This window comes from Trachurus japonicus, chromosome 5, assembly GCF_045865225.1.
Source record: "Trachurus japonicus isolate A0001 chromosome 5, Traja_1.0".
NCBI classification, from domain to species: domain Eukaryota; kingdom Metazoa; phylum Chordata; class Actinopteri; order Carangiformes; family Carangidae; genus Trachurus; species Trachurus japonicus.
Window position 1 is genome coordinate 12,428,851 of NC_140911.1, and position 24,891 is coordinate 12,453,741.

General features: G+C 42.4%; 2 protein-coding genes across 2 annotated transcripts; one reads left to right on the top strand and one right to left on the bottom strand.

The window, feature by feature from the left end:
• Positions 1–17,889: 17,889 nt before the first annotated feature.
• On the bottom strand, positions 17,890–19,917 carry mafbb (v-maf avian musculoaponeurotic fibrosarcoma oncogene homolog Bb). The gene has a single exon (XM_085776306.1). The coding sequence runs from the start codon at positions 19,447–19,449 to the stop codon at positions 18,463–18,465; it is 987 nt and encodes a 328-aa protein (XP_085632432.1). The 5' UTR covers positions 19,450–19,917; the 3' UTR covers positions 17,890–18,462.
• A 2,150-nt stretch (positions 19,918–22,067) lies between these two features.
• LOC146987204 (DEP domain-containing mTOR-interacting protein) lies at positions 22,068–24,589 on the top strand. Its single transcript, XM_085776307.1, has 9 exons — positions 22,068–22,161; positions 22,258–22,436; positions 22,517–22,640; positions 22,843–23,021; positions 23,218–23,430; positions 23,535–23,672; positions 23,762–23,832; positions 24,162–24,266; positions 24,384–24,589. The coding sequence occupies exons 1-9, from the start codon at positions 22,076–22,078 to the stop codon at positions 24,507–24,509; spliced, it is 1,221 nt and encodes a 406-aa protein (XP_085632433.1). The 5' UTR covers positions 22,068–22,075; the 3' UTR covers positions 24,510–24,589.
• Positions 24,590–24,891: the final 302 nt, after the last annotated feature.

Consider the following 24,891-nt stretch of genomic DNA (forward strand, 5'->3'; position numbering starts at 1 on the left):
TATGTGACTAGTGTTGAACTACACTGACAGGATGAGAGGTGTAAATATACCATATCAAGATGTAGATATAGCTTTATTGACAAAGGAAGGAGACCTGTTGGATGTGGTTTCAGAACATGATGGAAAACAGGAAATGTGACGATCAAATGATCTTACAGACTGCACACTGCATAATAAAGTAGTTAATTAATCATCTTAAGTAAATCTTTTGGTTAGTTAAGTTTATCAAATCTACAAACCCTTTGGTATCACGTTTACTACTGCCTACATGATTAGTACACAAATAGCTGCCCATAAACACGTGGGCACACAGTGATTTTAATACAGAAAAGGGAAATGATTTGACAATAGCGTTGATATTTTAAGATACTGCAGATTGACAAACTGATGATAGAGCACTTGTTTCCATGAAAACCACAATCTGGAATAACATGTGTTCATTTTGATACTGAATTACAGTTAATATCACAGATAATATGAAACATTGAATGCTTTTAGCTATGTTTTATAATTATACTTCATTTGAGAATTTGTATTTTCATGTTAGATTTATACAATTTCTACTCCAATAACTACATCTATCTGATATTTACAATCACTACTAACTTTACAGTGAAGATTTAATAAGCAAAAGATGAACTGATCTAATAAATCTGGGCTGGCCTGGAACTAATGACTTTTTCATTCCTCATTAATCTGTTGATCATTTTTTAAATTAGAAAATGAGCTGTTTGGCCTATTAAACATCAGAACACACTAGTGAACTACTATGAAAGTACTTTCAACTGTGTACTTGTTCCTAGCCAATGCCACAAATTTGGCTTACCCAATATAGTTAAATTATTGGTTAATTGCAGCTTCAGCCATATTGGTATTGCTTCAAACTGTATGAGAAAAGAGAATATAACCTTTGGGATTGTTTTATTGAGCAATGTACTAAAAGTTCAGAATGAAGCTTTATCATAATCAAATACAATAACAACAATTAGGCTGGTAAAACAAGTGTTAGATTATGATCATTCAGACATTACACAGCCTACACTTTGAATTATTATGGCAAAAGGGGAAGAGCAGTTGGCCCCGCAGCGGCTTCCCCTTAGGTGTGTGCATCTCCTGCCAGGCAAACACATCAACAGCCTCTGCATTCATTATGTAAAACGGCGTAGCAGAAGGGAATTGATCTACAAGTAAATACAATGGTGGTAATATGTGAGAGAATGGCATTTGATTGTAATTGGCTGCTGCAAAGCACAAACCACAATCAAGGAATCAGTGGGGGATCCACAACACAACAGTCTGCGCTTATTAGGCCCGGCTCACTGGTAAACAGAGGAGCTCATATATTCAACTTCACATGTGACAATTAAAGAAGTATCTGTGATTTACAATTTCATTTTTTTTTCCTTTCCTCGGGTGAAACTGGCTGTTTTAATTTACTGTAACATATTTACTGAGTTCTCTCTTGTGATGAGCACCAGTTGTGACACTAGCAGGACTCGGCCACCAGAGAGAGCCCTGTCCTCAGCTATAACACGCCCACCACTCTCCCTCCCTCAGTTTGTCCTGCTTTACTCACCTCACATTGAAACACAAGGAAATACCAAAGATGTATTTATTTGAATGAAATACATCTATTAGCAGTCTTTTCTTGTCTTTTTTTCCACTACAATGATTTTCCTAAATTCTCACAATTTAATCTAGATTTTTGATACCTGCTACAGATGAATTAATAGTGGTGGTGGACTCACTAGTGACTCACATTGTGTTATTTGTCATGTTTGAGTTACAGTGAATGAGGCTCCTCTGTCTGTTGTCCTCTTCAGGTCACACACTGTCCCTGGAGGACTGAGGCACTCCTGCTGCATGCTGGGTACAATCCTTGTGGATGTCAGCATGTCTGACAGAAGGTGTAACTTTATATCCAACCAAATATTATGTTAAAGCCTAATCCAGTTAGTCAGCACATAATGAAAAATGCATAATGACAAATCACATCCATGGAGATGTAAAGTAACAAACAGAGAGAGACACCAACAGCGCTTGTTTGTTTTAGTACATGCTGGATGCCAATAGAGATGTAATTATGAATTTTCATTTTGTGTGTGTTTTTTTGGGATGTTTTGTTATATTTATTTTGTTAAAAAAACAAGAATATTTGAAGGTCAGAGTTTTTGTAATTGACGGCGGTATTTTACACTAACAGCCCCCTCCCACCGTCCTACAGGACAGAATAGATCAGGATGACGCAGACGGACAGCACTTGTCATACAACTGATTATCGGCTTTATATCCATCACTGCGAACATTTATGTCGTCTCCCTTGGTGCCTGGGTGTCAATTCACAGACAGGGCTTCTAACTATAGCATGATGGATTTGTTACGCCATTTTTTATCTTTACATAAACTGAATAAACAACAAAAGCAGTTGACTTTGTTTCAAATATTCAGATTTTGGCTGCGGCTCCTGGAGGTTACAAACATCAGGTTTGGCTTGTGACACTGACTGACAGAGTCGAATGGCTCTCCTGATGCTGAGCATAAACCTTTTAATTACTGCAAACATGGTTGATGAGTTTGAAGCTTGATTACTTGGCCTTCATTAGTCAGATTGTGAGCTATAGTGACTCCCAGAAGGGCAATTTGGCACCTCTAAACACTGCCAGCCTCTGTGTTTAGCAATTACATTTACCCTACAGTACACCCAAACAGGTGTGTGCGCCCAAATACACACAAGCTCACGTATGTGCTCTCACAGTTTTAATTATCAGTCTGAACAAGCAGGGCAGGGTGCAGGAATTTCAGTCTGTTCTTTAATTTTCCAGAAAGAACCTGACTTAAAGAAAACACTGATAAAATGTGCTTAGTGTGCTGAGTCCTCCTTTGTTGAACTGTGCCTGTCATAATGATTTCGTGTTTGCTGTGCCATCTTGGTCTTGTTTTCCATCAGGGCGGCCGGTGGTTGTCACTACACTGAGGAGGGAGCGTTCTGCCTCAGGCCACGACACACTGATAATGAATGTTCAGCTCATTGGAAAATAAAGTGTGTCTGAATTATGCGGTCAGGATCTGGCCGTTGTTTGGGTGTGTGAGTCAGACACAGTGACATGCGCGGACGTTCAGTTTGCACAACAGTCACTCACTTCCTGCACTGTAATGCTGATGCCATGCAGGCCGCAGTCAGGCTAATGCAGGTGGAAGGTATTGTTGATAGGCTCTTTGTGCTAAACTGCATGTTGAGCTTTAAAAACACGCTGTCCGGCAGCAGCCATGTTGCTATTTTTAGACGGGTACAGCTGCTCCTTAGCACCAAGCCTTAAACCAGCCATTCACCGGAGATTTATGGCACAAGCCCACGAGAAACAGCTGTAGTGTCTTGCCACTTGCGTGTGGAAGGGGTGCAAGCTGAGGTCCATCTAGAATTATATTTGTTGTATTTGCTGTGATGCCGATTCGCAACAGCTGACACCAGTATTAAATGCAATTATCAGTGTGTGGGATGCCTCGCATTGTTGGGTGTTTCAACCACAAGTCTGGAGCGTCCGGTGCTGCAGCAGTGAGTCAGACCTCAGTCACAATGCCACCTGAGTCCAACATAAGTTCAACACTTGTGGGCAACACCATGTGTCCGCGCACGTCAGCTCAGCGACCTGTTTTTGAAAGCTGAAAAATAAGACGATAGTTAGTTTATCAGTGGAGGACGAATCCCCAGTCCAATGTTTGCTCATGTGTCCTCGGTGAGGACAGAAGACAGAGGAGTATCCTGGGACTTTGTGTTTTGTACAAAAAAAACAACACAGATGTTATCTTTTGTGTATTTTCCTCCCCACTGCATTCACAGTCCAGTTCACCACAGCCTCAGTCTGACCGGGTCTGTCACATGATTACAGTCGTGCAAATTGGCAGGAAAGTGCTGCAGAGCTACAGTCGGCAGAGAAATTGTCCTGGTGGTGGTTTCCTTCATGAGAGAAAGAGAGAGAGAGAGAGAAGGAGAGGGAGTGTGTGTGTGTGTGTGTGTGTGTGTGTGTGTGTGTGTGTGTTTTGGGGGAGGGCACTAAATATGCAGCTCCTCCAGCCACACTGTAGCAGCTAAGCTTAAGTTTAACTTATCACTGTCAGTTTGTTGTCTGCATTATTCAAAAGGACACCTTATCAGCCGGGGCAACTCGTATTAGCCTTCTCCACCGGGTGCTCCACACAATGATGTTCTACACTGTTCCACATTAACTCTGGTGTCTATTTCAGCGGCTCCCTATCCATTTATTGATGCATGTCTTCCATTGATCCCGCCATTGATTTGCCATGCAATCCATTATCCATCTGTCTGTTTCAGCGGGCTTTTAAATGATCCATCAGATTGAGCTATTAAGGGGAGTAGTGGTGAAGTCCAAAGGTTGGTGATACATTCAGGGGGAGAGGGGTGTTCTCTGTGTGTGTGTGTGTGTGTGTTCGGGGGTTGGGTGGAAGCATTTAGAAGTGTGTTTCACAGTATTATGAAATTTAAGCAATTGTAGTACTGAGCATGAACCTCATTAACACAACTAGTTACAGTTATATCATCTACATTTGAGGTAACATCCAAAATATGTGTCAAAAATTAACTAATAATAAGCACTGGAATTAATATTCTCAAAACAAGCAATCAATTTCATTTTCAAAGGTCAAAGGTTAAATAAATATCATAATGTCTTAAATAACTATCAAATGTTAGATGTTCTCTGTGTTTGTTTGTAATGCTTTAGTTGTGTCCGACTGGCCGTGTTCGTGGGTGAGAATATGTGAACTCAAGCTCATTAGTATTCAAAGGTTAACGCAGCAGATTTGTATTTTCATTTCCTCTGACAACTGTGGGATATTTAAAAAAGCGGAAAAGGGAAAGCAAATTATATGAATATTTGCCTGTAGAAGAATATATTGTTTATTTTGATCATTGATAATGATTTGTTGCAGGATTTTCACTTTATTTAGCTCAGAAAAACAAATTATATCAGTGATGTAACTGGTTTCAACACTAAACCCCTAACCTCAACCCTGACCTGAATATATGACAGCACTTGTGCCCTAATAACAAGCTAATATTAGCTCATTGTTTCTGAATGGACACATCTTCTTGTAACCGTAAGTGACAGCAGGAAACAAAATACATGTCACTAAGTTACGACCTCGAGGTCAAACAGCATCATATAAACATGGCATAGCATGGCTCCTGCTAACGATGCTAAAGAGACGGCATTATAAGTAGTGCAGCTTGTGATACTGTGAGCCACTAATGGCATAACATTATGACCACCTGCCTAATATTGTTAGTCCCCCTTTTGCTGCCAAATACGCAACAAACGGTGATGCAGTACGTATTCTGACACCTTTTCTTTTATTATCAGAACCAGCATGAACTTCTTCAGCAATTTGAGCAACATTGTCTGTGGGATCCGACCACACCGGCCAGACTTCGCTCCCCGCATGTATCAATGACACTGTCACCGATTCGCCACTTTTCCTTCCTCGGACCACTTCTGATAGATCCTGACCACTGCAGACCGGGAACGCCTCACACAAGAGCTGCAGTTTTTGAGATGCTCTGACCCAGCGGTCTAGCTGTCAGTTTGGGCCTTGTCAAACTCACTCAAATCCATACGGTTGCCCATTTTTCCTGCTTTTAACACATCAAAGGACAAAATGTTCACTTGCTGCCAAATAAATCCCACCCACTAACAGGTGCCATGATGAAGTGTTATTCACTTCACCTGTCAGTGCTCATAAATAACAAAATCATGGCAGACATCAGTGCAGACCTGCGCCGAGTCGAATATCATAAAACATATACACAAGACTTCCGAGGGAAATAATTCAACTCAAACTCATATCAAACGATCAAGTTTAGGGCAAATTGACAAAGTACAGACCGAGTGACTTAGCTACAGCAAAGCTAATCATCTCCTAACTCATACTTATCGAGCACAGGAGACTGTGATCAATCTTTCCATCTAACTCTTGGCGAAGAAATGTTGAACTATTCCTTCAATTTGAACGGTGATTGATTTAATCTAACATTTGAAAATATTATCAGGCCTGAAGCTCATGAAAACCTTTCAGGATTCAATTGGGTAAACTGAAAAATGCTTGGTCATCAAGCTAAACAAAACAAAACAAAACAAACAAACAAAAAAAAACAGGTTGTGTTCCTTCTGACATTTTGGAGATTTTCACCTGACAACAGCAATATTTAGGAAAAACACATTCACACTGCGCTCTTTTTTAAAGTTCTGGAAATTTATTTTATAGTGTTTTTTTTTTTACAGAGAGAAAAGTATGCTCGGATTTTTGATGTTTCATGCTTTTTTGAATTATGGCGAGGGCTTTTCAGGGTAACACTTTAATCTTCCTGTAAGAACACACTTTGAGGAAACAAAGAAAATGCCACCAGCCAAACATAGATGTGGGGCGCTAAGACGGGAGGGGCCTCAGATTGAGATGCAAGATGGATTCATATATATTCATGAATTCAGTCAGAAAAGTCAAACGGAAGCAGTATGATAATCTTGCAGTAATTGCATTTTTCCCTCCAACTGTTTTTGGCAGAGCTGTGAGCCACATCCTGAGACATGCGACGGGGGGAAACGCGGTGGCGAGGACTGGAGTGTCACAGCGGCGAACACAGTAGATACACTCTGACCCCGCACCGTAAGGCCAGGCGATCCTCAGCGAGGTCAAGTGGTGGTTATGCCAAATCAATTGGATTCATGGGTAATGGGATGGCTATCATTAGTCCTTGGATGGTCAATTATATGTTTAATTAAGCAAGACAGACGTCAGATAATTGAACTATTGACTGGCCTCTCTGAGTCACATTTGTCTTGTGATTCGGAGAGGCCACAGCCGAAGTCATATCAGATTTGTTTGCAGGCATGAGATCCTGATGAGAGCGGATATAAAACCCTCCTCTTTTTATTTACTTGACAGATTCATTTGATGTCCTGACCTCTGACTGAAGAACTTTTTTTTGTTTCTCTCTCTGACGGTGCACTCTTTCTCTCCCGGGGGCCTCAGGAAGCTCCAGTATAAGCAGACAAAAAAAAAAAGGAACATCCAAAGGACCATATTTCAAACCATCAAGCTGTTTTCATACATGTCAGTCTGCTGGATACATGTCAGCAGCCGTCTGAAAAGTGCTGACACCGCTGCCCTCCTGTCCGGCAGCCCCGCTCCCTCTGTGTGAACTTGGATTTAGCTCAAGGGTATAGCCACCCTGCTAATGTGATGTAGCTCCAAGAAGGAAACAAATTGGCCTGACATCTCATACACTGCCTTGTCTTGATTGTGTGATGGCTTCTACTGCTAATGTGTTACGATGGGTAGACCTGCGTGGGGAGGGAGACGGGGGCTTGTGTGTTTTTGTGTGTGTGTGCGTGTGAGAGAGAAAGAGAGAAAGACAGAGCGAGAGGGAGAGAGGGAGGATGGGGGAAGGGCCTCAGTCTGCAAGATCAGCACAAGTGGAATTGCATTGATTCAGTTAACTGCAGAGTTGGAGCGTGATGTGGAATTCTGTTTATCAAGGGTGGAGTTTACACGATAGGCTCCATTTTGATCTTATTCTCTACATCGTATTCATAATCAGTCCCCGCTCCTTCTCTTTCAACAACAAACTATTACATCAGCTGCACACATCTATCTTAGCTCCACCTGGAGGTACGTGTTATTTTCAAAATAAAACCAGCAGACATGCGCTCTAAAACGTAGTGTTCTTGATTTAAAACAGTCTGTTAATATATTTTCTCCCGTGTTATCAAACCAAAAAACACGACTAGAAAAAAAAAACACAGCCCACAGCTGCTTAGTTGCACTGATGGCAGACACACACATTGTAAACATCATCATAATCTGTATTAATCTACGAGATCAGATGCAAACCACTGACATCATGTTCTGTAAATCACCAGGAAATGTGCCGCACATTACAAGTAAATACAGGCTCATGTTTTATATTCAGACTGAAGCCGTGAGCCCAGAAACAACATCTGTTGAATCTGTAATAGGCTGGTTCCTATAAATGAAAACCTGCAGACAATAGATGTGTTGTATTAATTACAAGAGGGGGGGGGGCAATATTATGAAATAAATTCTTAAACTGCGCGTTGCTCCTTTATGATGAATCCGTATGAGATCAGATCATCTTTGGGTTATTTTCTTTAAAAAACACAGAAACACATGGCCGGTGTTTGATGTGTTTAAAAGCCTTGTGTCTGTGTCGCAGGCACTCAGAGAGGATGCACATACGGTAAATTAATGAGGCTCTCTTTTAAACATACAATTAAAATGGGCAAGTTGCAGATGTATTTTTTCTGTTCTCTTTCCCCCCTCTCTCTCTCTTGCTCATTCCTCTCCCTATTTCTCCATCTAGCAGTGGGGGAATTTGTCTCTAAGGGTTTATCATGACTGCTTCATATTCCCCCCCCTCAGTTTGTCATTTTGCTGATCCAGACGCTTTTTCATATTTCTGTATTCTTATCATCCAGTGGCAGTAAGATGATCCATTTCACTTATTTCTTAGAAGTGTGACTGTAGCCTAAGTCAATATCTACAGAATGAATTCAGCGAAAGGAGGGCTCGCCGAGGAGGGGCAGCTAGTTAGCGGCAATGGTGGTGGTGGTGGCGCAGGACACTTTTTTTTTTTTTTTTTTTTTATCCAGAGTCAGCAAGGGTAAAATGTCAAGCATTTCTTAGGGAAGCGGCTCCATAGGATTCCATTCGAAGCTTTAATCTTAATTGAGAGCATCGCACATTGATATTCCATAGGCCTCTTTGCCCTTCGCCTCTCAGCTACTTTCATTTAGAGGACAGCCGTACTGCACTAGAGCATGGGGATTGCTTTGTCAGACAGCCAAGAGGCCAAAGGCAAGGTCAACGTCTCTTTGTAACGGTGGCTCACTGTGGAGTGAAGGCATCACCTCTTTGATGCTCTCGGTGCTTTTGTGAAACATTTTCAAGTCTTCTGAAAGCAAAACTGAATGAAGTGTTTTACATTCTGGGCCTTATATTGGCATGAAATATTGCGGAGGACTCGTATTTTAATGTGTTTTCATTACAGGAGTGATGTTAAAATAGTTTCCTGACTTGTGGATCTAAACAAGCCTCTTCTTTTCCTCCACAGCTCAAGGCCAAACACACTGATGAGTTAATGCAGAGTGGAGTAAAAAGGGGATATTTGCATATTTAGCAGTCAGCTAGAGTTCAGTGTAGCAGTCAAAGAGATGATTTAATTATGGTTAAGATTATCTGAAATAATCGTTTGACTCTAAACATGGCCTCTAAGCAGAGGAAGAGATCTATGCCTCGTTCGTGTTGGAAAGCTCCCAGTTTAATGTTGCATGGCTCGCGGTTGGTGCAGCAGCAGCATCCTCTAATCCTCAAACAAAGGGGAAGGACTAACTGGCCAGGCAGATACAGTGATAAGACCCATGTCATCAAGAAAGGTGAGGAGAGGAGGAAGGTGCGGGACCGCAACGCTCTCGCCACTTCTGTGGGAAGACTCGTCATGCCACCTTTCCAGAGGTGATGAAAACAGATGGAAATAAAGACTCATCTTACACACACACAAACATAAACACACACAGACACACACACACACACACACACACACACACACACACAGAAACTGTTTACAGCTGAGTGCACAGCCCCTATCTGTGGGACTGAGGACCGAGCTCGCCTCCATTTCTCATGCTCCTGCCTCAGCCTGCTGCTGACACAGATATACTGTACAGAGATAGCAGCGCAGATAGGTATGCATGTGCATGTCAAAGTAGCCTGAGGGGTGGGGTGGGGGGTGGGCCTGTCTGTAAAAAAAATAACATACAACCCATCTGCCACACTTTCCCCATTAATCTCAAACTTTTATGTGACACTTAAAACTGACTCCAGAAGCTCAAGATAACAAGCGTAAGTCTTTGCAGCAAACACAAGTGTTTCTTCTACTGATGAAACACTGAATCAGGATTAAAGGATTAGCCCTTCAAAGATTTGTTTTACCAGGACATACTATGAATAACAGGTTCCTATGGAGGAGCTGCAGCTTCTGACAGATTTATCAGGTGATCAGGGTTTGATAAAGCTTTAGAGAAGCTGCTCCTATTTCAAAGTCTTTTCCTCTGGATGTGTGGGAAAGCCCAACGCTGCCGCTTTCCACCCCTTCTACCAATCAACCACAGCAGCCTTTACCAAACACCACGGCTGCCAACAATGAATTGACAACAAAGCAACTGAACTTCTCAGCTGGACACTGTGAAAGAATCTTTAAAGAAAGGGTTCACTTTATCACACGGATCAATAAAATCCATTCGAACCAGGCAATGATACTTTACTCTTGCCAATAATACGTAACCTACTTTGTAACTTATCAGGAGACATGAGAACATTGTCCAAGCTTATTTTCTTTCCGTCTTTCTTCACATTTTAGTCGCCCTTTTGACACTGCCCCTAATTCCAAACGTTGGTGTCGAACAATATTCACTACTTCAGCAAAGAATTACAGAACCAGTGTCTTAAAATAATCATTATCATGAAGTCATTTTATTTAAGGCAACTTAACAAAAAGAGCAGTTTCAGTATTTTGAATGGAAAACTGAATGTGCAGGGTCCACACATGAGTCAAGGCTGTTCCTCTCCTTTGAGATTTAAATATAGCCCCACTCACCATTACTGCTGTCACTCACAGACTTATAGTGACCTTTTGGCCTCGGCTGTACAAAGGAGATTTGAAGCTGACATACTCACTGCAAATGTTTTTCAGCAGTCAAGCCAAACAACAGAGACATATTTTACAGCTGTTTTTTTTTTCCCCGCGTCTTGCTCTGAAGCTTTGATAATCAGTTTGATAGTTTCACTCATTTGTCTGATTTTGTCTGAGGTTTCATCTGTGCAGCACGACGCTGTGTCAACGTGGGAGGCAGGCAGATGGGAGGTTCCCATAACAAGTGGACAGTTGAACATTTCCCAACACCTGATGTGCAGGCTGAGGTCAGAGTTTGATGGGTTACTTTGTCAGGAGACCACCAACTTGTGTTCTTGGACAGCTTGGAAGTGTTAGTGCTGCAGGCCACGGCTTGGCCACGTGTGGGCGGTGTGTTCCTTTACACACTTCATTTTATCCTTCCCTGTCAATGGATCTGTATCTCAACAACTCACTGCAAAACGGATCGCTATGAAGTTTTGTACAGCTGGACATAGCACTTTAAGGATGAGTCCTAATGACTTTTTTTTGGCCGCGTGACTTGTGACAAATGATGACAAGTGCCATCATCAGCTCAAAACCTTCACTAGTACAGTGAAATTTCTCAATATTGAACAGAGGAACTGACTAAGAAATTCCTGGTCAAGTTACTTTAGTGGCAATCATGATTGTCTTATTTCTCTTCTAGTGCTGCCATCAGGTGGATTTCAGTGTTATGAATAGATTTAAATCAAATTAAGTTCAAGTATTTATGTGCTATACAGGATAAATACTGACAACTCTGGTGAGCTTCTGACTTTAGTTTGGTTAAGGAACAAATAAAACTCAAGACATTCTCAAATATCTGAACTGAAGTTACTTTGTGTTTAGTGCTGATTATAAAATGCTAGCATGCTAACATACTAAATTAAAATGGTGAGCATGTCAATTCACTATGCACTAGCTGTTAAAGAGCATTTTAGCATCATTGGGTCATTGTTTTAGTTTCACAGGACACACGATATAGCACCACTGTTTCGATTCAGACTGTGTTCACACTAAAAACAAAACCAATGAGTGTTTTAGCCCCTGTATCACAAACAATCTCCATCCTTACTGAGGAAGCACATCACATGACCATTGATGTACACTTGGCGACGTGTGCAACGTCTTCGATCTAGAAACTCACAAAACTCTACAATAGCTAGTGTGTACTCTAGTCTAGGCATAAACACAAAAATGATCGATCATTGCCCAACACCAAACGGTGGACGGACAGAGATCGCAACTGGTGAAATTTGTGAAATTTATCTGATAAAAAAAGACAAATTTTTGCCTTTGAACATCTAGTTATTTCTGTGATGGAAAAAAAAAACATAGGCTACTATTCTCATGTATTTGTGCTAAATATGAAGCTTCCTTGAGTCTTGTGGCCTGTGTGAAGTTGCCAAGGCAACTAGTGGAGAATATGGGAAGTTGCTGCTCACAAAACCCAACTTCATTAAAAAACACATACATAAACTGGCTGTTGCCAAAAGATTGAACTAGTACCTTACAAGGTGATAAAACATAAGTGCTGTGTTTACCATTTGTTTCTAAATTAGTTAATGTAGGTTTGAATTCACAAATGTGCCTAAGATGAATATTTGTCAGTCTACCCGTGAGATTTCTAATTTTGGTTTTCTACGAAGTCTCGAGAAACAGATTTATGTGACTGTGACTTGGTTTGAAACAATGTTTGTCTTGCAAGTGAACTCTATCTTAGATTCAGTGGGAACGCTTATCGCACCCTCAGTTAACTTTGTTGTTTTCTTGTAACCTTTCATTTTATTTTTTTGAGAAGTTACGGTTTCTTTTTTTTTCTGCCGTTAAATCCCAGAACAAAGTACTTCCTGTATCTTGACCACAAAAGGAGCAAACAAGTACATGGGTTCACTGTAGTATAAAGGCTTGCGTCCCCTTAAATAGATCTCTCTCTTATAAGCGCTGTGCTGGCCAATGACAAGCTTCTCTCCCTCATGGTCCAACCACAGCTCACAGTTGGTTGTTCCTCAGTTGTTTTAGTGGAGGCTTAACATCGAGCATGATGACAAAGATGCCCAGAGAATCAAAGAATGGGCGTGTGAACGTTGTTCTGCCAAATCCTCCATCTGTGTAGAGGGCAGAGTTGGTTACAGCTGTGCTAAAATCAGCTGAAAGGAAAAATAATATGGCTTTAACTTTAGCACAGCGCTTGTGAGAAACATGAAGGAAGAGTTATGACATAAGGGATGTTAACATGACACATTAGTGGCAGTCTGACACACCCAATTCCAAAGAGGCCTGTTAGACTTCACCAGAACGTATGACTGCTGCTACCATCGACTTCTGTCAGTGAGACGAGCAGGAACTAATGAAGAAGTGTACGTTACATGTACGGTAACAAGTTTCGATTTCACCCGTGATTCACATGTATCTACTTTTTTTTCTTTCTTTTTCTGTTCTGGGGTTATATTCCATTATGTGAAGGAAAATCACACTTAATTTTGCATCTTATGTTTTATGGATTCTCCAACCGAATCTTTGACCAAACCTAATCCCAATAAACCATACCCTGCGTGTCTGAAGGCCACCATCTATCTGAATTTACGGTAACATCTTACTAAAAACATGAAGTGATCCATCTCTTACACATACACACATACTACGGAAAATGACTGAGACAGACAACAACCACAAATCCTGTTGTCTTCTCTTTCATTTCCAAAATGCTGTCAGAACAGTTTCTTCTCTCATCTGCAGCTCTCTCCCCAAAAAACCACAGTCCCACCATTGCCTTTTCCCAGATGCGAGTATGTTATATACCAGAGACACACTAATGTCCCCGCGGGCTGGACCCGCTTTCCAGGTTGTGTTAAAGTCGTCAGGGTGCACATGCTGTTGTCTGAGCAGGAGCTGACCCTTAATCAGAGAAGCTTTGCCAACACCAACTAAGAGCCACAATTATCTGCCCTATAGATAGGTGGGCTGTTTGCTGGGTTCCAGGGGCTGTGGAAAGGGAAGAGGGGTAGGTGGGTTGGGGGGGCTGAGTTAACCTCTGTGTCTCGTGTTTCTACTGTGCACTAATGGATGCCTGTCATCATTATGGACAGAAACAGGAGGGCGCCTGCCAGCTGCATGACCCCCATAAAACAGGACAGGAAATCCTAGCACCGAATGAAAGGGAAAGAGATCCTCTTCTCTTCTCTTCTTTTCTCTTCTCTTCTCCTCTCCTCTCTTCTCTAATCCTTCTTTGGCCTGTTATCTATGCTCTAAAACCGCAATATCCAGTGAAGTCAAGGTGTTGAGTTACTGAAACATCTTGACACGATAAGTCACTTTCACATCAGCTGAAAACTGAATTCACCTCTTTGTATATGGCAGCACCGTCGACCCCTCAGCTTTTCACCTTAGACTGTTTTATGTTTCTGTCATGCTGGGAGGAACCTGTATAATTATTACATGCAGTAGTTCACCCTTTGCTCTAACCAAAGTCCAGGGTCTGCAATGTAACAGGACTTTGTCACACTTCTTTCAGTAGTGTCCACTGAAACGTGACAAGCACTTTATCAGAGTGCCATCCTATCAGATCCCCAGGAGTTCGTGCACAAACACGCTGAACACAACGTCCTCAGGAAGCCAGATTCCTTATTGCAGCCAATAAGATAGCAGGACAAGCTTTATTGTAGTTCTGAAGCTACACATTAATCCACTCTGTTGGGTCCTGCAGACACAATCATGTGATAACTTGAGTCATTACCAGTAGTACAATCATAATTACCATGGAATGTTTCAGAGTGTGGCAACGTGGAGAGAAATAACTTTATGGTTCACACAGGAGCCAAGGTGATCGGGAAAGAAAAAGATTCACTGGCGACGAGAACATTATTTGTCACAATCACATGATTTTATATACTAAAAAAAAAAAACATGTGCCAGAGAAGTAGAAAGTGTGGAAATTGCACATACGCACAGATCTCCATATTTGCATACGCATGTCTGCGAGTGTGTATGTATGCCATGTCCATGGAGACGTCTGTGTGCGTGTGTGATCACTGCATGATTCAGAGTGTCACAACTGCACGCAGAAACGAATGGACATCCTGAGCGGAAACCACAGCCATCGAAGCTGTGCTTTCCTGCGACATACAACCAAACACTCTCACAAAGAGTCACTTGACTGGACCCTCATATAGGAAGTGAAAGAGGAAGCCCATCGTCCATCCTGCCGTCCATCCCAATCTCTGCTCTGCACTTCACGTGAAGCCACTCTTACAGACTATCACACAGTATGAGACACTTCACTGTTGCAAAACAACGGTGAAAGAACTGGCTGGGGCTGGAAATGGCTTGTTATTGGGGGTCAAATGTCTGGTCAGTTGACATTTAGCCACAGAAGATTAGTGACAATCATTATTCTGAATGTAAAATTCACTGGTTGATCAACAGGGTTTGTTCAAGACAAAAGAATATTTACTCAGCTGATCAACTGTTTCTTATTTACTCGGCCTTCATCTACCTAATCTCCTACAGTCAGGAACTCCTCACCAGGATACGTGGTGAGGAGACAGTCGACCCGGACCAAACCAAAGCGGTCCGGGGGAGTTGGGTATGATATCACAGATGGTAGTGGTGAGTGATGTTTGACTGTGGCCCGGCCTTCCCTCATGGCTCGAGGCCTCTGGCTGTGTTCATTGGTGTCAGTGTACGTAGCCTGGCAGCCCGCATTCCTCTGCCTCTCCCCACACAATGGTGAGTGTCTGCAGCATTCCTCTGTCTGTGTCCGCTGTCTGAGATGCAGCCAGGCCTTGGCTAAGTCCAGGACTCAGCCAAGAGGTTGGCACCGTATTTGTTTGAGTGTTTTCACTAAACAACCACTCATTCATAAGTGTTATTCATCGTGTGAAAGTGTCACAGTTAAATTTAGAGGGAACATTTTGTCTTATTAGTGTCTGCAAAACAAAGAGGCATCTGCAGTGGAGATTTTAAAATAAATTAGTGGATGATGCTTCCTTTTTAACCTGCTTCATCATCTGGTTCTGTCTTTTTTTTCTGCAGTCGTTTCCTCTCTCCATCTGTTAAAAAACGCAAGCATGTCTTTTCTGAACCATTTTCACCGCTCTTTATCCTTCTCCAGCTATTTTGCTTTCTCTCTTGTTCTGATGCCACAGCCGTGCAGACACCTTTCCCTCCTGCTGACTCAGTAGCCAGCCTCAGGCGTTGTGGGCTTGGGGTGTTGGTGGCGGGGAGGAGGAGGAGGAGAGGGGGAGGGTGGTGGGCTGTGAGGCTCCCACATCAGGCCCAGCAGCCTATCACATGCGAGGGAAAAGAGCTGGCTAATCGTTTCTACAATGGCACCCTGCACACTGTCACACAGTTCCACAAACCACTCTCCTCGCCAACTCTTCTACTGTATTATTCCGCCGTTGCTTGAAAATCCACATATGATGCATTCAAGTGCACAAACATGTGACACAGAACAAAGAAATGTTCTGTTTTAAAAAAACACACTGCTAAAATATGTCACGATATACAATGTAAAATGTATGCAAGTATACGTTACAAATGCAAACCTTTTCTCTTTATCTGCAAATGTACATGGACTGCGACGTCGGTTCGGAGTAAAACGTATAATTGTGGGCTACTTTCTCAACTGATTGTGTCATTTACAAATGATATCATGACATCATGGGACGTGATACTGATTTATGACAAAGAGCCAATTAATAAATGATTTAAATAAACGCATTTAAAACTATTATTTTCCCAGTAGAGACTGAGGCAGCAGTGACTTGAGGAGGTTTACTGTTAACGCGTATATTCATGAGAAAAGAGAGGAAACCTCATTTTAAAATTAAACCTGCCTGTGCCTGTATATATAGTCTCATGCAATATATAAGAGGAACTTATTAATGACGACTTAAAATATATGGAAAAGAATTATTCTGTGCTATAACCACCTGGTTATTTTCTGCAACAGAAACACAGTCATCTTCGTCACACGCTCCCAACGCAGTCGGCCGACCTTCAGGGATTAGTTCTGTTTTGAGAAGGAAAGTGCTTTTGCACCTGTGGTGTGATTTTAGAGCTGCTTTCCTTCAACAGAGGGTGAGGTCAAAACTGTCAGGGGTCACACTTGAAAAGAGAACCTGGTTTCCAGGCTAAAGGTGGTGCCGTTAACCGAGCCACCTGCCAGGCTGAACTCTGGCAAAGAGGGAAAAGGGAGAAAGTCTCTTCTGACAGTGAAAAACTCACAGAGATGTTCTGCCATCACGGAGGTTATAAACTGAATTTACAATGTGACCACTTATCACTCATTATCACAGTGGCCTTGGAGATATTACGGTCATCAAAATATTATTGTAGTCCTGAACTGAGAATGATCTGTGTTGAGGAAATTTGTTTGAGGATTTAAAAAAAAAAAAAATAAATCAAGTGAAAAGATTCCTGTGCAGGCGTCAGAGGAGCGGCCAGCAGTGTGCCGTGGTTGTTGTTTCTCTTTTCCTCTGTTAATGAATGCAGAGGTGATCTGTTCGTCTGAGGAAGAGAGCAGAGGGGAAGCCTGATTTCCACTCCATTTTATCTGTGCCCCACAGCCCCTGCCAGTCAGCCCCCCTGTGCTTTCACATGCCGGGGTCCCACAGGAAGCAGCACTCCATGAAGGGCAAAGGTCAGAGAAGGGGAGAAAGCCGTACGTCCTTTGATTCAGCTGCAAACTAACAAATACACTCTGACTGTTACTGTTCTCGTTCTTTCGGCTGTCCAGTAAAATACTTGATAATGAACAGATGTTACTTCACTGTGAACACCGTGACTCTCTTCAAATGTTAAAGGGCCATAATGTAATATTAAAATAGAGATCTTTAGTGGATTTATGATTGGTAGCCTTGTTGTCTGCAAATGTACTTCCTCATTTACGTTACATCTACTAACTACTTTAATAACCTAATTTTATGTTGGGTGCGCCAAAAACATGTTATATGTATCTGATTTCATGATGTACTGCAAGTTTTGTTTTAATTATGTGAAAATGGTTATAAAAAATGCTGAAATGGGTCTGAGACACATGACAAACAACACTGCCATGATGGAAACTGCAACGAAAACCGTGCATGCAAAGCTTTTTTTTTTTTCTAAAGGAGAGGAATTCGTCAGCAGATGAGACACAATTTTAAAAAGTCACAATAGTTTTATTGATCCATAATGAATGAAAAACATAGTAGATGAAAAACAATTTGTATAATTGTATATTATATTTAAAAGAAAAGCAAATAAGGTACACATCTGTCCGGCAGAATCAGTTTCATAAAAATAATATGAACGTCATTTGTAGCATCAATCTTTTCAGCAGGTTTTCTATCTGAAGGAAGCTGAACATAAAATATTATTTGAGCTACAAAGACTAAGCAAAGCAAAAATCATCCAAATAAAAATTGAGCAGTAACTGATGCAGAGGGATTAAAGTTGTGTAGCCTATCAATAAAAGGGAATATTCTCTGATTTCAAGTATAATGCCTGTAGAAAATAAAAACATCTCATACATGTCCTGCATGCATGATTCATAGTAATTTTCCATTCATAACTCTTATTGAATCTATTACAATTATTTCAGCCACATCCTCATGTCCAACATTAATTAAAACTTGATGAATCCACGGGACTGTTTGTTAAGGAGCAAGGCGAGCTGTCAATATAAATGGCTCCCTATGGAAAACAATCAGTTCTGCAGGAAACCAACAAACTCACATTAAATACTCGGGTGAGGAAGGGTTGTCACTAGTGGACCCAGTTTCGTGGTAGCAGTTAGCACCGGACAGTTTCTCACATTTAAGTTTGTATGCATCCCTCTCCCGCATCAGTCTGTTGAGTTCGTGTTTGAGCTGCTCCACCTGTGACACCAGACTCGTCTTTTCGTGCTCCAAAATGTGTTTTTGCTGGACGCGCTTGTAGCGGCAGGACTGTGCGTAACCTCTGTTTTTCAGGGTCCGGCGCTTCTGCTTCAGACGCATCACCTCGTCCTTGCTGAGGCCTCTGAGAAGCCGGTTGAGCTCCCTGACGGACATGGACACCAGCTGGTCATCTGAGAAGGGGAGGTCGCCGTTGGACCGCCTGTCGTGGCGGCTGTGCTGCTGCTGGAGATGATGGTGCGCACCGAGGACCTGCTGGGCCTCCGGCGACTCGGGGCACTCGCTGCCCATGTCATCTTTGAGATAGGGGTCTTGGCAGTGACTGCTGGGCATGCCCTGCATGTCGGTGTGACCCGGCATCCCCTGGTAGTGCTGGACAGGCTCACCCAGGTGGCCGTAACCTTCGTAATCAGCTTGGAAAGGTGGCGGGTGGTGGCTGTGGGGCGCAGCCGGGTGTCCCTGCTGCGCCGTGGCGCTGATGAGGGCCTCCACTGCGTCCTCGGGTGTCAGGCCAAACGCTTGGGGGTACATCTGCTGAGGGTAACCCCCGTTGTTGGGTATCCAGAACTGGTCTCCCCCTGGGTTATTTCTCTGGTCAGCTGGGTTGAGGTTTGGCGATGAGGGTACCGAGTTGCAAGGTGTGCTGCCAGGGGTGGAGGAGACCGAGTCTGGTCTCTGGAGCTGGCTGCACGGCCCGATGAAGGAGCGGTCAATCCCCTGCATCGTCTCCTTCTTCACACCGAACTTCATTAAGTCAAAGTCGCTGACGAAATCCATGGGGGTTTTCTGCAGTCCCAAATGTGAATGTGCCTCGGCGGTCATAGCCTGTAAAACGGCCAAAATAGTCTCTTCAAATAGCTCCAGATGTCCAGCGCTATTTCATGCGGACTGAAAGCGCACTCACTCTAAAATGAGAGTAAATCCAAACTTTGATTTCAGCTCAGGAGTGGTGGGAGAAAAAAAACTGGGTGCGTAGAGGGCTTCCAGCCTGTCAAACTCTGTACCGAAGGGCTGACTCTGCACCGCGCAGCCTGTTTGCTCTCTGAGCTCTAAAGCTTCAAACTAAAAAGTCCACTGACTGTGTGCCAGAGGACTGGACGCACCTCTGCCTGGTCAGGAGAAGCGCACTTTCTTCATAAAGCTGCATTGGCATGATGTCACGCGTTCCCGACTACACCTCCACGCTGCTCTCCAATGAAAACACGCTGAAGAGGGCGATTTGCATAAAAGCTGCTACGAGTCTGTCCCACGAGCTGTTCGTGAGGATCATCTGACCAAAACCTATAAATGCAGAGCAGCATATATTCTCTTCTGGAAAATGATTTCTTTTTCTTATCTGATCTGTCTTCTATATTACATTTTAAATGTATCACAGGGTGATAAAGTCTAATAAATACTTACACACCCACACTTCTCTGGGCAGTAAACTTTATCTTTTTTTTCTTTTTTTTTTAAAAGCAGATCCACTAGACATATGGTATTACTTTTGTCTACAAATCTTTATTAATACGACTTAGCTACCATTTGAATTCCTGTTTCTGTCTCAACTTAATTTATAGCTACGTATTTCATGTTGTTTGGTAGCCGATGTTACATTGGCATGTTTCTACTACTGCATGATTCCATGTAAACAACAGAAAGGAGGCTACAAGACAATTCATTAAATGGGCTAATATTGTGGTTTGTGTGTGCTCCTTTAGTTAGTGCACTGGTACATCCTGACACCTTGTGGCCATCAGTCTACACTACAGGAATCTCTGTATCAGTATCCTCATAAAGCTCTGAAGCCTCAAACATCACGTGAACATGTGAGCAAGTATTCTGTGGTCAGTGAACTGAGACTCATGTTTCATACATAAACTAACATACTGAGTGTTCAGTAGAGGTCATATCAAATCACAAGACCTTAAGAGGTTTTGGGATGTTCCCAGCCTTGCTCTATCATCCATCTTTGCACATATACAGTGCCAGGACCTCTGTATTATGAGCATGACTGTGCAGTAGGCTGGAATATGTTCACACGGAGGTCAAAATGTCTGAGGAAGAGCATTTAGACACCTGCTGATTTTGTAGTAGGCCCAACGGCCACAGAAGAGGCTGAAGGTTTTTTATCAAAGCAGCCCAGCAACACCTCTGATAGAATAAACATCACATGCAGGCATCTGTCTGCATCTTCACCCCTAGCGCTGTCCTGGGGTGACACAACTGCACAGGATATCAAAGGGTTAACCAGTGTTCCTGCCCTGAGGTTGCCCTCTCAGGCCGTGCTTACTCCAAAGATAGTGACAGCTCTCACTGACAAGACAGAGGACTCGAGCCAAAACCAATAGAAATTACTGCCCGAAAACGGCAGGGAACGGTTTTGGGGCTGTTTTTGTTGCTGGGAACAGCGGAAAAGAGGAGACAGTGTGACTGAGTGAGGATGGCCCAGGGACACACATTAGGATGTATGCCAGCACAGCAAGGTCACTGTATGTGGCATAGTTTACGTGTAGGATAATGAGAGGATGCCAAGAGCCGGATGGCACATTACATTGCATTACACTGAGAACATAATATTTTGTCACAGCATACTGTACATACACTCACACCTCCGAACCACACTGAAAATTACAGCACAGTACATTTTGCAATCACAATATCTATAGTATCGTGCAGCCCTAATTTCCATACACTAATGTAACCAATAATGGGCGTCAGAGCTAAAGTATTGCTATGGGATCATAGAAGAACTTAAATATTTGGACTTAGGGACCGGGTGATTAAAGTTAATGGTAGTTAACAGGCAACTGGACAGAAGAGAGTGACTGAGAGGTTGAATTTAGGGCAAATAGTCTCTTTTTGTGTTGCACACTTACATGGCCTTTGTCATTGGTTACAACACTGGGTATAAACAAACCAGAACAAGTCTTTTTGGTTTTATGTTGCCACACAACCAATATGATGCCTTATATGTTTTCCTTTTGGTTACAATTTAATGTGGCGTCATTCAGATCCATCCAGATCTAACAGATCTAACAACAGAAGCTATAACATCAACTTACACTACAGACAATCAAGTGTTTTGCCTGATTTTAAAATGATTGCGAAATGCTTCCCAAGTACTATTTTCTGTGCAGACGTCCTCGTTAAGACTGTTGTCAGAAAACCCAGCCTACATAAAAACATTCATTAATTGACTTTAGCTGCACAAACATCATCACCATAAAGGCACATAGCAAAGCACTATCATAACAGAGCCATTCATTTCTAGCTCTCAGAATAAGACATGTGACTACTGAACGACAGGGAACGAGTCAAAGAAATGCACCTTATGCTTCTCTCTGTATATACATATACAGCTATCCCACATGGCAGTGGGGCTCTGTGTGTTTCAGAGACTATTTTGTAAACACAAAGGATCACAACCAAAAGTGAGCTTCACTCACTTTACTCAGAGATAACAAACATGGAGCGAAGAAGTAGCAGTATTCGGAGAAAAACAGTGGCTAGACAGCGTAAGGCTGAAGTCATGATTGCTGGAGAACAACTAAGGTATGGGCAGACAGAATGAAAGTATAATCAGTTCAAAAAGTTTCATATAGGATTCTGTACATTAGGATTATGGCTGATGTAAATCTTCATTTGAAGGTTGAGGCTTCACGATGGGAAATTGATTAAGGACCGACGCTACCACCTGCGCACATATCCCAACTGTTTTGTAGCACAGGAGCTCATAGACTGGCTTGTGAGCCATAAGGTGGCTCCAGATCGAGCAACAGCTGTCCGTCTCATCCAGCACCTCATGGACCATGACATCATTCATCACGGTAAAGAAGGAAACATCAAGGCAAGTTTGACCCTCACTGATCTCAAGTCTTATTTGAAACGGTGTGCTGTCTTCTCTTAGTCTGTGATAAGAGGTCAGTCTTCAAAGATGCCAAACTGCTGTACCGTTTCCGCAAGGATGATGGGACGTTTCCCTTCAACACAGAGGTGAAGATCTTCATGCGAGGACAACGGCTGTATGAACAGTAAGAAAGTCTCCTGGTTCAGCAGGATCAGCTGACCTTCAAGTGCATATCAGTGACCACATACATAGCAGTATGATGAACAGGCTGGGATTTAAATCTCCTGTCAGATATACAGTATCTTGCTAACTTTAGTCTGTCTAAATGATCCAATGTAATTATGTTATGAGAAACCTGATCTGTGGTCTTGTGTGTGCTTCCTCAGTCTCATTGGGGATAAGAACTCCATCCTGCAGCTGAGAGAGGAGCATAGTGTTGCATATCAGCGCTCCTTTCCTGGCTGCCAGTTGATTGACTGGCTTCTGCAGAATGGGGAAGTGGAGAGCCGACGTCGGGGACTGGAGCTGTGTCGTGCATTGCAGGAGCATGGCATCATTCAGCACGGTGAGGAGAGCCCTCATTTGAACTTTGATGTGTGATACTAGAAATGAGCAGGCCAACACTGGCTGCTATCAGTCGGTGGCAACCTGGGACTCGCAAACGGAAGCAAAGACACTTATCGTCTCTTTCCGAAAAATCCCATTAATTCTAAAACTTGTTCCACTGTTGCTCTGTCTTTCTCTCTCTGTCCCACCACTAGTGGCAAAGAAGCATGATTTTTTTGACAGTGGACTACTCTATCAGTTCTGCATAAATTTTCGCCGCCGCCGCCGCCTGTCTGAATTGTTAAATGAAAGTGTGCAAGAAGATGACGAAGGTGTGGCAGTGTCGACACAAGAGGACAACCACTCTGACAGTCCATTTGTTGTGCGCAAAAATCCACCCCAGGAAGGCAACAGTGCTTTCCAGTCTGGTAAAAAAAAAAAAAAAAAAATTCTCTGCCCTCTTAATACCTTATACACTTTGCTGTGAATGTTAACTATTGCACAATAATCTGACTGCTAATTTAATTATTAGTGGCAATGAGTAAAGACCTGAAACTGGTTACGAGTGGGCGTCGAGGCAGCTTGAATTCCCTTCAGATCAGTTCTGCTGGATTTCCAAGTCTCGGCCATCTGTCCTCAGCCTCAGTGGTGAGATGCAATCCTAAATCAGGCAAGTGTGTAATTAATATTGACAAATATCAAGGAAGTATTACCATTTAGTATATTAAGGCTTGATTAATTGTCTTCATGATTTTGCAGTCCTCACTAGACATTACACATGTGACGAGTTAATGGCACCTGGTGCACCGTTCATCAAGAAAGTCCTGACGGTGAGTTAACCTGTGTTTATTTCATGTCATTTCTAGGATTTGATTGCATTAAATCAGTATAAATCAGTAACATTACAAGTGGGTAAATAAAGCCTTATCTGAGATGCTATTAGGAGAAAGAAAAGTACTATACCTTTTTTAAAATTTAAAATTTTAAAGAGAGCTTTTGCCTGCAGGTTTTGCAATATCAACATGAAACCACTATTGTTAATCATTACGCTCCTTATTGGTTCAGATTATTTTCCCCGTTTGATCTAACGACTGTCTAAACATCACAAATTTCATTAATCCCCACTGAATTTGTAAATAATCTCTCACCTTGATCCCAGGTGATAGGAGATGCCCTGGGCTGGGGCTTTGTGGTCAGAGGCATGGCTCCCTGTTATGTGCAGGCTGTTGACCCCGGGAGCCCGGCAGCAGCTGCTGGAGTAAAGGTCAGATATTTGTTACACATTAGACACCAAGAGATAAAAAAAAGAAGAAAGAAGAAGAAGACATAAACTCAAAATGAGACAAAATCATAATCTATGTACCTCATGCAACTTCCTCAGGTGCGACAGTTTGTGTGCCAGGTGAATGGACAGTGTGTGCTCTACCTGGACTACAGGACCATCACCAGACTGGTGATGACAGGACCTCGCGTCGTCGTACTGGAAGTAATGGAACCGCTGGAGTGACATCTGTCTTTAAATCTGCCTCTTGTGATGGACACAACTACATCTGCTGTAGCCTACCTGAAATACAATGTTGGGAAGCATTTTCTTTCAGTTGTGCTTATTTGTGGGAATCAAACAAATCAGTGAAAATGTTTGTGAGTGTTTGTAGCTACAGTAAATAAACATCTATGGTTCTGGATTCCAATAATGCAATAATGTTAGCTTGTGTGTGTGTGATTGAAAATAAAGCACTGCAACAATACGACCACTGTCAGGGCTCCAGACTAACTTTTTCCCCTCCTAGGCGCACAGTGGCTCCTAACTTTAAATTCAGGAGTGCAAGCAGAAAATTTAGGGATGCACACTGTAAATTGACTTGCAAAGCATCATCCATGATCCTCTC

Coding starts and splice junctions, on each gene's coding strand:
- mafbb (XM_085776306.1), bottom strand. CDS start 19,449: ATGACCGCCGAGGCACATTCACATTTGGGACTGCAGAAAACCCCCATG.
- LOC146987204 (XM_085776307.1), top strand. CDS start 22,076: ATGGAGCGAAGAAGTAGCAGTATTCGGAGAAAAACAGTGGCTAGACAG. Junction 22,437..22,516: donor CCATGACATCATTCATCACG/GTAAAGAAGGAA, acceptor GTCTTCTCTTAG/TCTGTGATAAGAGGTCAGTC. Junction 22,641..22,842: donor GGACAACGGCTGTATGAACA/GTAAGAAAGTCT, acceptor GTGCTTCCTCAG/TCTCATTGGGGATAAGAACT.